The sequence below is a fragment of the Egretta garzetta genome, unplaced genomic scaffold (assembly GCF_000687185.1).
Source record: "Egretta garzetta isolate BGI_Z169 unplaced genomic scaffold, ASM68718v1 scaffold840, whole genome shotgun sequence".
NCBI lineage: Eukaryota > Metazoa > Chordata > Aves > Pelecaniformes > Ardeidae > Egretta > Egretta garzetta.
Window position 1 is genome coordinate 370214 of NW_009258262.1, and position 12916 is coordinate 383129.

A 12916-nucleotide genomic window follows, 5' to 3' on the forward strand; every position below is an offset into this window, starting at 1 on the left:
TACGGCAATATATTCAAGTCTACTTATGCCACATCAACCTAATTTATAATTTGAAAACTAGATCTGCATTACTACTACCTTCACCACTTAGACAATGTAAAACCAACTCCCAGCATAAGCTTTTTTCCTGGGTTTAGGATCTTTCTTTTTTTAAGGCACTCTCATGAACAAGCACACAGGTCCATTTTTTTATACAGGAATAAAATAACAATGTGGCAAACATGTTATGTTTGTAAGTAATAAGAAATATGTAATACCTGCTAATTAGGTGACACATTTTATGACCCAATGTAGTAAAACCCACTGTGAGTTTTTTTTTTCCCCCCCCAAAACCCCCCAAAAAACAAAGAAGGTAAACGGCCACAAGTCTTGTCATTCATTGACCTAAAGCAGCAGATACATTGAAGAACATTCTGCTATTAATACATAGCAAATCAAACTTTTCCTAGTATTTGAGTTTAAGACGGCATGTTTTATCACTTGGATTCTGGAATACAAGTAGACTATTAAGTAAAAAAAAAAAAAGAGCAAGTGTATAGAAATTAAGAGAAAACTGCACAAGTTAGAATATACATGACTTCATGCAATGATACTATACTTCATCCCTAGAAACATACAAGATTTCACAAGTCATCCTTTGTGGAAATAAACTCTTCCAAACTACTGAAAAAATAATGAAATATTTGATACACCGCTAAGGTTTTCATAGGTGATCAAGACAACGTTGACTCAGTTTCTTCACCGCCTACCGTTTGACAAACCTTGCTCTCATTCACTGTTCAGAAGAGTTCTCATCCCAACAACAGGAGATTGCTTGGCACCAGTAAGGCAAATCACTTGGTACAGTTTTTACTAAGGTTAAATAAACCCATGATGTCAACCATTGCTTTTTGGATGTTTTTTCCAAAACGATGAGAATCCTTAAAAACAAACAAAAAACAAAACCAAATACTTGTACTGTCAATAAACAGTTATCTTTTAGGCAAAAGAAGGAACCTTTTAACATTTTGTAATTTGGGAGTTTATGGAATTAGGTCATGTATTTTCCCACAAAATGGGGATTTTAAACCACAATTTTTTTTAATTTTATACAAATTATTCCAGTTTGTGCTATTACTAATGAGTTCTTCATTATGCATTTACTTTCCTACAGACAGAACTGACATCTCCTTTTGAAATCAGATATATCAAGGCCACACACGTGAAACGCTGCCTTTTCTGTATGGACCTTTGACTTGACTACTAAGTAAAAAAATACAGGGAAATTTAAAGTACAAGCTAACAGGCACCTGAAGAACAATTTGAACTATGAAAAAAACAAAGTTCGATTTCCTAATCTTTAATGATTAACCAAAGGCACCCAGATCTCTCAGACAAGTTAAGGTCAAAAGAGAAAAACTAGTTCAGCTATGTAATCCTGAACAAACTCAGCATGTTTATTAAAGTCATAAAAATCTAAAGCTGAACCGAAGCTCACTCAAAGCAGGCCTCTGCAACAACATGACATCTACTACATAGTAATGGGGGTTATTCTAATAAATTTTTGATTAATTATGTTTCTCAAGCATGGATTATAACTTACGGGCCAGCTTTCAGTATTATTTAAACCAAGATGATTTAAAGAATAGGGAGCATACATTTTACTGTCTTTTATGACTGCAGCCAGAGACAAATCAAAGCAGAACTGTAACAACAAAAATGAGGAGACACCCATCTTACTGTTTCTGGGACAGATAAGAATAATTACATGAGATCCAAGGGAACTGCACATGTGTAAAAATGACCTTGGGCCACATGCTTTCTTTATGCTTGAAAGTATAAGTGAAATAGAATATGGTTTCCTTGATTCATAATATTTATAGAAGTGAAAAAAACCCCACAAAACAGCATTTGTTGAGAAAGAAAAAACACATTATAACTGTATGTTGCAAGTCCTACTAAATTTTTTAGACAATGATTAGAACAATTTTATAAGCAGATAGCTGAACAGACTTATTAAACCATAGGAAAGGACTGAGCCTTACCGTGTCAGGACAAGATATTTTGCTGGACACATGGAAATGGATGGAATTTTCATCCAAGATAATGTAAGAAACACCGTAACCATCATCAGCCACCTAGGGGAAGAAAGAAGAGAAAAACAGGTTCTAAACTCTCTTTCCTTCCATTCCTAAATTATCCTATAGATAGTTACACAATTCTTACGGTGCAGTTTTTAAAATGAGTTGCAATTTCTCCTCAAGCAAAAATTAAGCTTCCACATTTAATGCATCATTTCTGAAGACTGATTCTGCTTAAGGAAACAGTTCTGGTCTGATCTGAAGTGTATAGAATTAAAATTTTCTGAATATATGTCTGTAAAAGACCCCAGCTTTAGTATTTTGAAATAGAATACTTGTTTAAAAAACCTTATCCAATCAAGGTCTGGTCCTAAGCAGCTATACAGCTTTAGTGCTTAAGCAGAAAGGAATGAAATAGCTCAGTTGTATACCTAAACATTCTATTTCATGGGATCATTCTGCAGATGTAAACAAATACAGTATATAAATAGGGAGTATACAAGCCTTGTATTATGAAAATATGCCCAAAGGCAAATTCATCCAACTCTACAGCAGAGATACGATTCTGAACACCAGTATCACGAGCAGAGCTCTGGTCCGATTTCAACATTAGCAGCATTAACTCTCCCAAGTTTCAGTCTGATGTTGTATTTAAAGTATGCATAGTAAACACAGACTATCCTGCTGCCACCCTCCTTCCTCTCTTTCCTAACTCAAAGGATCACAACCTTCAAGCTCTTTGCTGACACTGCTGCTAAGCAGTCTGATTATCTTCTCTCCACTAGTGCCACAGGGCTACATTCTACAGAACACTTACAAAACACCCCAAAGCCAACAAACAGCACACATACATGGAAAGCCTGAGGTACTGAATCTCGGGGCTACTTCAGCAAACCAAAGCACAGTTTTTGTAAGGATACAAGAAATGATGAAGGGAAATGTAAGCAGGGTTCTTTGGAAAGGCAGACAACTGAAGGAAGGAAATCAAAGGAATGAATAAACAGTAAGAAGGGAGCAGTTAATGTAGCATTAGCAACAACAAAAGGAAAAAAAAAATGTTAGAAATTCCTATAGCCAAAATCCTATTTTATTGCCAGACCACACCTTTTTGGTGATTCTAAATACTGACTTTATAATCTGCTGGAGCAAGCCAGTTTCTCATGAAGGAGCAACATTGCAATAGCTAGGCTTCCTTGATACTGCAGTTTAAACTCATTCCACCTTCAAGAACTACTGAAAGCTGTATCAGAAACATGAACTTTTATTATTATTAATAATAATAATACATAAAAAAGTTCCAGCTTGACAAACCAGCCAAAATACACTGTACCTCTCATTCTAATTTCTGTATAGCAAAGAGCAGTCCTGTGATCCCTCTCATTGTTCTTTCAACAGAAATGCTTTTTGAAAACAGATTCATCTAGTCTATAGACCCATAAAGTCTGCCTAACAGCTCTTGTTAACAACAATCTGATCATCAGTGGCCATGTACAAAACCCAGAAAAATACCACAGGCAAGTCCAAAGCTTGTAAAATCTCTAACAGTTTTTAGAGTTTCCTGAAAGTCTACAGAAGCTGTGGAATGTTTTATTCTTGACTTAACCATTATTCACACTTACGAGGGCAAGCAGAACAATGCGAGTAGCTTAATTTGGAGGAAAGCATGAACACATTTTTTAATTAATCAGGAAACATAAAGAACAAGTCAAGTATAAATACTTTTAGAAATCCCAGCCTTAAAATCTACTTTAAGTAATAAGACATTTGTCAGTGTAATAATAGCCTGATGTACAGAAGCTCTGGGCACAGATAATGTGATAAAAGCCCCCAGTTTATTAGATCTCTCTGCCATGGAGCCTTGTCCCACATTTGATAACTGTGTATTTCCTTAAGAATAATCCATTCTTGTAGCGGCATCTGAGAAAAAGGTGATGCAGACTTTTCTGAGCACATCCACATCATGGGAAAGCATTAGACATACGCATTTAAAAGCATGTGTTGCATCTTTGATATGGAACATGAAGGTATTACAGATCTGAAATCTTTAAACTGGCATATTCAAAATAAAACTTCTTTAAAGGGGTACTTGTATTTAGCAAACATACCGGTCCAAATCCTCCACCACAGGATAACATCTCAGGGTTTTTCTTTAAATCAATGTGTTGCTGTGGCGTCTGACTCGTTGACAGCCTCCAAGGCTCTGACAAAACCTTTATTAGATATGAAAGAGATGCACGCAAATGTAACACACTGTTTAAGAACATGCAACTTCCTCAAAAACTAATCAAGATAAGTTAGAAAGCACTCATTAAAGCAATATTTAGGATAACTCCAGTTCCCATTTCAATGGAATGAACAATTAAGGTTAAAAGAAACAGCTAAACTTATCCTGATATGCAAACCATTAACATATAAGGTCGCGATGTCAATTCCTCAAAGAGAATATAAATTCTTTCAGCAGAAATGCTATTTCAAAACAGATTAATCTGGCCTGGTAAATTCTGCATAACAGGTCTTGTTAACGGCAAGATCATCAATGGCCATATTCAAATCCCTGTAAGATACTACAGCAAATCAGAAGCTTGTAAAATCTCTAACAATACACTCGCAGCTTAAAAGTCTACAGAAGCTGTAGAAAGTTGTTTTGTTCTTGACTTGGCCACTACTCACATTTAGGAGGGCAAGCAGAAAAATGCGAGTAGTTTAATTTGGAGGCAAGTTGGAACACATTTTTTATTAATCAGAAAACATGAACAAGTGCAACATAATTACTTTTATATAACCCAGCCTTAAAATGTAGTTTAAGTAATAAAGCTTTATCATGGTAATAAACAGCGACATTAATGTTGTAGATTAAAAATAAATAAAACACAATATACAGCTCCCTTAACTCACAGTAACTTAAAAGAAAATGAATTTTGTCACAGTTCCAAAAGAACATTCTTGAGAGAAAACACACAGCCTTTGTTATGCTACCTTGAAAATATGTAAAAACCACAAGCAACCAATATTTTTTTCTAATACTGACTATATCTTTCTTGCAAGCCTTAATTACATGTATTATTCTACAAAGCTCACAGAAAGCATTATTTATGTCTATTAATAAGCGTATACACAAAGCAAAATGAAACTAACTTGTAATCTACCAGCAATGCTAGCTACACTCTTACCCTTTTTCATAGGAAAACCAGAGTTCTACCAGTATGTAAGCAGATACCACACAACACTAAGTAAACACTAATTAATAGTTATCACTCTAATTAATAGTTATCAATAAAAGTCACTTACTTCTTTAAGGAAAGGAGAATCTACAGCAAGGTACTTTGACACGACATAAAGGCAGAACAGATGGCGGTCAATGCCAGCACCAGTCATGGCAAGACGATACAAGTGCTGATGTTTGGCAGCAGCAAGCCGAAAGAACTTAAGCTTATTTTCATTCTAACAATGGAAAAAAAGATGAAGGGAAAAAAAAAAATTAAAAAAAATCAGTTAAGTGAACTGTGCTGAGGATGGAGGTGCAGAAACTAAGCTGCAGCAATGGCTCTCAAGCCTAGAGCACTTAAGGGTCAAGTACAAGACAACACACACAACTAACACAGAACACTAGTATCCTCTGCCTTTTCAACCTCATGCATTCAGTTTCAAGTATTAGAAAGTATTACCTGCTGTAAACAGTGCATAAGGAAAACAAATTTGCATTTTAAGTTTGATTCTGGGGTTAGATCACACATGATTACACCTAAAGTTTACTACATTAATGCGTATTTAGTTCCCAGAGACACTGGTCTTAAAAAGTTATGGAAGAGCAAATCTCAACGTGACTTAAGAAAAGCTGGAACTGCAACAGGCATTTTAGAAGGCAAACTGACAACACTGGAGGTATTGGGGGTCCATGAATGTTCATCATTTTTTAAAAAGCCTTGTCTTAAGAGCTCAGAACCAGGCAATTCCAAAGTGTCAGAAGTCAAACAAGTGGGGCAGGCGGCCTGCTGTCTGAGCAGGGATCTTCTTCTAGAACTTAGGTGGAAAAGGAAAGTGCATGGACATTGGAAGCAAGGACAGGCAACACAGGAGGACTACAGAGATGCTGTTTGTCACTGTAGGGAGAAAATTTGTGTGGCCAAAGCTTGATTAGCGTTCAAGCCGGCCAGCACCATGAAGGGTAACAAAAAGAGCTTTATAAAATATGTTAACAGCAAAAGGAGGAGGATCAGAGATGATAACGTCCATTACTTTATGAGGTCGGTCACCTCACAAGTAGGGATGTGGACAAAGCAGAGATGTTTAATGCTGCCTTCCCCTCTGACTTCAACACCAATGAATGGCCCTGGGACCTCTGGAGCCCTGTGTTGGAAGACCGTGACTGGGGGATGATAAACTCCCAGCTGACATTGAACTTGTTTGAGACTTGCTGCTCCAGCTGGAGGCACATAAGTCTACAGGGCCCAGTGGGATTCATCCCAGGGTACTAAAAGAGCTGGCTGATGCCATTGCGGGACCTCTCTACGTTGTTTTTCAATGGTCTTGGGAATCTGCAGAGGTCCCAGTCAACTGGAAGCTGGCAAATGTTGTCCCAATTGTCAAGAAGCATAAGAAGGAAGACCCTGGTAATTACGGGCCTGCCAGTCTCAATTCAGTGCCAGGTAAAATCATGGAGAACGCTATTCTGGGAATTCTTGAAAAAGAGCTGAGAGACAATGCAGTCATTGGTCACAAGGAACACAGGTTCACGAGAGGAACGTCCTGTTTGACTAACTTCATTTCCTTTTATGACAAGGTCACCCATCTAGTCGACCAAGGGAAGGCAGTGGATGTAGGGTTTTATGGATTTTAGCAAAGCTTTTGGAAACTGTCTCTCACAGCATCCTTCTGGGCAAAATGTCCAGCACACAGCTAGGCAAGTCCATAATATGTCTGGTGAACAACTGGCTGACAGGTCAGGCTCAAAAAATTATAAGAAAGGAGGTTCCATCAGGCTGGCAGTCAGTCAGCAGTTGGGGCTCCCCAGGGCTCAATTTTAGGGCCAGCGCTCTTTAATGTTTTTATAAAGGATCTGGATGCAGGCGTCGAATGTACATGAAGTAGGTTTGCTGGTGATACTAAATTAGGAGGAGCTGCGGACTCCCTCAAGGGTAGAGAGGCCTTACAGAGAGGTCTGGATAGACTAGAGAGCTGGACAGTCACCAACCATATGAAACTTAACAAGAGCAAGTGCCGGATTCCGCAACTGGGATGGGGTAATCCCGGTTATAAGCACAAACTGGGGGACGAGAGGCTGGAGAGCAGCCCTGCAGAGGGCAAGACTTACACGGAACGGCTGAGGCCACTTGGGTTGTTCAGCTTATCGAAGAGAAGGCTGAGGGGCGACCTCATTGCGGTCTACAGCTTCCTCAGGAGGGGCAGTGGAGGGGGAAGTGCTGATCTCCTCTCTCTTGGTGACCAACAACAGGACATGAGGCAATGGAATGAAGCCAAGTCAGAGGAAGCTCAGATTGGACATTGGGAAAAGGTGGTTGATCCCTGGCAGAGGCTCCCCAGAGAAGTGGTCAGGGCACTGAGCCTGTTGGAGTTCAAGGAGCATCTGGATGTCGCTCTTAGTCATACGGGTAAGTTTTAGTTAGCCCTGCGAGGAGCAGGGAGTTAGACTCAATGATCCTTACGGGTCCCTTCAAACTTTTACTTATTTGGGTCACAGTGAGGAGCCTATTTGCCTTCAGCATGAGAAAATAATAAATCACTTTTTGTCATTCCAAGCATGCCTACCATTGGCATTCAGGACTAAAGCTTTGTGGATAGTCCATGAAGGATACAGGTGCTCAGGAAAAATTCTAAGAAAAAACCCAGAGAAAAGTAGAAGCAAGCAGTAAAGGCAGACAACTCTTAAAAATAGTATATACATGTAGTATGTAATATAATCTTCATAATACTTAAAAACTAAAAATTGCATTATGAAGGCAGGGTTCCTCTGCTCTATGGCTGATCATTCCAGATGAAGGGCAGTAAATAAGTCAGGAAGTCTGAAAAGAATCATGTTTGTAGTAGCCATTATGATCTTGCCATATGTGGGGCTACATTATTCCTTTAACAAAAATGCAGATGTTAACTGCAGAGATGTAATAGCAGTTAATTCTGACATTAGGACTATGTTAAAATGACTTTCTATACACAGAGTAGTTCCTAATGTCAGAATTAACTGCTATGTTAAAATGACTTTCTATACACAGAGTAGTTGTACAGTAGCTATGCCATACAGTTGCATATGACATGTTGACGTGGCTGGATTTCCAGACTTGCACTGGTCTAATCACAGCTTCTAGCATAGCGTATTGAGAAATCATGGGTGATTTTACCTACACAGACCTTCTAGAAAGAGGAGGGAGAAAAAAGCATCTATTTTCTTGCAGTAACAATTATTCATAGAATCATGGGGCTAGAAAGAACCTCGACTGTTCATCTGCTTAGACTTCTCTGCCCTAAGACCCAATCAACTAAAGCTCTTTTCTGAAGGACCATTATGTAACTTACTTTTAAAGATTTTCAAAGCGAAAAAACAACCTCCCCAAGTAATCTGTTTCAGGCTTCTGACTATTTCCCTCCTTACTCATAATCCTTACTAGCAGAAAATGCTTCCCTAATGTGTTACTTCCTGAAATTTAAGTCCATTACTTCTTGGGACAGAGAACAGATTGCTCCCATCATCTCTGCATCAGCCTTTTTATCCTCTCGAGCACAGCCTGGCTCCCTACCTCTCCCACAGTGTTCTCTCTTTAGACTAGGCAAGAATAATTAAGTTCAGACTCTCCTCACAGATCCTCTTCAGAGGCTTCTAACCATCCTTCTTGCTCTCCTTTAGACTCTCTCCAATCCATCCATACCTCAAGTGGTGTCCAAAACTGAACACACCACCCCAGCTAATGCTGTACTAGAAAAAAAGTGCAGAGACAAGAGACTACTAAAAATAAAGGGCAAGACTAAAGTGAGCACTGCTATGTAAGTGTTCAATTACTGATTATTATAGTCCTAGACCTTTTTCATTAGAACTTCTACCCATGCAGCTGTTACTCAGGCCTGGATACAATACCTTGAGTACATTCCTATTTAACAAAACCCTCTTTTTCGGGTCAAATTTTTATTGACTTTGAAGAAATTGAAATCCTCTTCAGCCTAGCAAAACCTGCAAATGTAATGATTTATTTCATCAACTGCATCTGTGAAAATGATGACTAGCAGTGGATTAAAGAACAGGCAGCCCTCAAGACAACTGTCCTCCACCCTTCCATTTTGGCAGCAAATATTTTAACCAGTTTTGTCCAGGTTTTCCAAATCAAGAAGTTTTCCCCTAGACCATGCTTCATTTGTTTGCTAATCAGAACACCACAAGAAAGATTAAAAAGCCCACTGAAATCAACATATAAGAGCAACTACTTATTTCCTGTGAATAATACTTGCTTCCCCATCAGAAAGGAAAGCCCAATCAGTATATTACTTGTTTTACAAATCCATGTTTGAGTTTTACAAGTCACACAAATTTTCACAAGTCATCTCAGTTTTCAAGAGTTCAGAAACTGTAAGAAATGGCATATTCAGCCAAGTAACTGCCATTCTCTTTGGAATAGCCTTGAGTTTCTGCCATATTAACAGAAAATTTAGACAATTACCTTACGCTGCTCTTCCTTCCTAAAAAACAAAGGCGTCACTCTAAGTGTTTAAAAACTATTTGGGAACTTATACGGATATCTAGTGATAATTTATGTGCCTTATGGATTGTATAAGGCAACAGCACTGTGAACTTACACTTTCAGTTGGGTCTTCCATGGTTTGAACAAAATTACATGATTCAACAGTACACGAACGAACAGTTTCGGTCCTCCCTTCTCGGAACAAGCGTGTCATAGAGGCTTCATATGTTAAAGAAAATTTTCCCATGTCCTTGAAAAGGGAGAAATAAGAACTTACAGGTTTAGCCAGACTTAGCCACTCTTTCTCAATCAACTGTTCAAGGTAAGCACACAGGATATGAATCACTCCACAAGTTAAACTCAACATTAAGTTTTTAGTAGCCCACCATTAGCAGTCTTACCTAAAGATAATAAAGGCAAAAATAAGATTAGTAGCAGGATTTGATAAACACTAATAGAACAACCAAACTAGCAAGGACTACCCCTCTGCATTTTATATTCAGTCTTCTTCAGTTTATAACAGAAGCTGATTTACAGGCTATCAAAAACCTGTTTGAAAGTTCAGTGGCTTCCTAATCAACAGTGGTAAGTAATCGAGAAAACTGCAACATCCTTAAAACCATGTACAGATACAAGTTTAATAGCATGGAGATGCATGCCAGTGTGGGGATTTTCAAGAATGTGAGAACTGAAAACAGTCTCCAATATCCAGAAGGTGTAGCTTCCATACTTCCTGTAGATGTGCACAATCTACAAATTAAAAGTTGCCAAATGATAGAAGCTTATCTAACACGTTAGCAACTCTGCCTGTCTAAAATACACATCAGAACAGATCATGAAAGTCTCTTCAGTTTTAGATTAAGAGGATGGGTGTTCTAGATAAAAGAGGTGGGTAGGTAATCAAACTATTTGCCATGTAGCTACCCTAAGCAATAGTAAGAAAGACTATAAGTGGTGATAGCAGCTAGGAAATCTGGATGTTTCAAAAAATCATTTGGAATCACTTGAACCAAAAAGAAAAAGAGTAGAACAGTATCTCAACAGTGACAACTAGAATGCAAAATGAAAAACATGCATGTTGCTACACTGGTGTTTTCTGAAAGCACATTATAGAAAAGGTGAACTTGCAGAAGAAAATACAGGCAGGCATTTCTGTTAATCCTGTTAGGGAGTGTCCATACCTACTGAATTAAGGGTGACTCCAAACTAAAAGGTGAGTATAACCTTGCTTCGAGTATAACCACAGCTACTAGAAGTTTCATATCTACTTCTTTCAAGTCCAAAATGCCTAGGGATAGACCAACTAAGCAGGAGAGAAAAATATGCACGAGTGTCAATACGCCAACCTTTGGATGCTTAATTTCTAGCTAGTAATCTGTTTAGGGTTTGTACCGATTTCCATCGAATGCCCTTAATAAGCTTGCACAAGCAGCACAAGATTACTCTAAAGTACGTTGCAGTGACATGTTTTAATCAAGAACATGCTATACCCAATTTAATGTGATTCTATATGCCAGAAACAGTCTGTTCTTCTTACCCGATAGTGAGCAAGCTGGAGGGCAAGCTGCACGAAGGCATCAGGACTGGTTTTAGCTTTCTTTATTAGTCCCTTCCCAAAAGCACCAAAGAAAAATGAATGGAAGTCCACATCATCTGCCAGAGCTACAGCAGTGCTCAGAGACCTCTCAATCACTTCTTGACACTAAAATAAATGAATAAATAAATAAATGCACATATGTGTATATGCATGCATTCAATGGCATTTGAGAGAACCATTGAAAAAGTGCAAGTATTTTTAATTTATAAGAACTGCTGCCTTTATGCATGCCAGGAATACCATTATCTAAATAATCTCCCTTTGGAGAAAGACGAGAAGCAATCTCTGCCGGAAAGTTAAAATTCCAAAAGTTAATAAAAAGTAAGTTTTAAGCCAATACACATCTGGAGTCCAAAAATTACACTTTAAAAAAAACCACCAGCATTAAGACCGTTCAGATCACTAGAACATAAAAGAATGACCTACAGAGATAAAATGGCAATAATTGTGTGGCTTCCAATCTGACATACATGCTTAATTAAACATATCACCAACCATTTCCTTTTTATTCAAAATCCAAATAGATTATGGCAGTTTGGCTTGAACTCAGGCAATAAAAAAAAACCCAAAACGTATTATTTTAACGCAAAAAACCCAGCTAATCTCAAAGAACTATTACACAAGAGCATTTGTTGAGATGATAATAATGAAACCTCAAGCAACTTAAACTTCGTTTTAATACAGTTACTACTTAAAATAAGTGGCCACTTATTTTTGACATGTTGCCAACCAGGAAAGTTTCTAGCAAAAAGTTGGCATTTCCTGGCCAAAATTTTTAAAGAGTGATGTTTAAACCCCCTGATATCTTTTAAAGTAAAATGTCCACACATGAAATACACGTCTTACAGGACTCAAAGGAATTTAAAGCTGATTTATAGGGTTATCGGTAATTACTTAAATTATTTGACTGCTCAGGAAAAGAGGAGCTTCTTCCTCAAACCACTAGCTGTTCTGTACTTACTTCTTCTGGGATTTCCCACTGTAATTTGGTAGGAATAGGAATATTTTGATTGATATCTCCTTTGCAATGCCCATCTTCTGAATAGCCCAGTTCAAGATATTCAGTTGCCATTACATTCTGCAAAGAATGATACTTCTTCAGAATTGCAACACATTACATATTGCTGTGGAATTAGTATTTCATTGTGAAATCAGTATAACCCATTTTCACTACATAGTGAAATACAGCATACAATCTGCTTCCAAATACTGGAAATAGCTGTAAGTGAAGTCCTCTGGTTTACCTCTTATTTCAAGACATTTTTACTTGTGTTCTGAGTGGGAAGAATACCAGATATGCACAATCACCTGTTCAATTACACAGCATTTTGGTAGATGCTACTGAATTAATCAAATGTTTCAATTAAAAACCCTCCTCAAACTTACTAGTAGTAAAAAAAAGTCAGTCTTAAGAGTCTTAGATTTCACAGCTTTTGTTCAATTTAGATTCTAGAGAATTTCTGCAGGTTTGTTATCTGTCAAAACTTGCTCCTCAAGAAGCAGTTTATTTCAAAGTAAGTGCATATATCTGCAAGAATTTAGTAATTTTTAAGATGTGCATCCCACTCAAAATTGAA

At 37.8% G+C, this 12916-nt stretch overlaps 1 protein-coding gene across 5 annotated transcripts in view; it reads right to left on the bottom strand.

Annotated features, from left to right (window-relative positions):
- Window positions 1-12916, bottom strand: part of CPT1A (carnitine palmitoyltransferase 1A) — a 78804-nt gene that overhangs the window by 22775 nt on the left and 43113 nt on the right. For 3 of the 5 annotated variants that reach the window (XM_035898771.1, XM_009645952.2, XM_035898819.1), the window contains 7 exons: window positions 12301-12417; window positions 11280-11444; window positions 9858-9992; window positions 5349-5501; window positions 4166-4270; window positions 2025-2117; window positions 7-920 (listed from right to left, as the gene is read on the bottom strand). In XM_035898771.1, the coding sequence (XP_035754664.1) occupies window positions 834-920; window positions 2025-2117; window positions 4166-4270; window positions 5349-5501; window positions 9858-9992; window positions 11280-11444; window positions 12301-12417 (855 nt within the window). In that variant the 3' untranslated portion in view covers window positions 7-833. Of the gene's footprint in view, window positions 1-6; window positions 921-2024; window positions 2118-4165; window positions 4271-5348; window positions 5502-9857; window positions 9993-11279; window positions 11445-12300; window positions 12418-12916 lie in introns of those variants that run through there. The other 2 variants (XR_004842574.1, XM_035898876.1) reach the window with 2 other exon arrangements.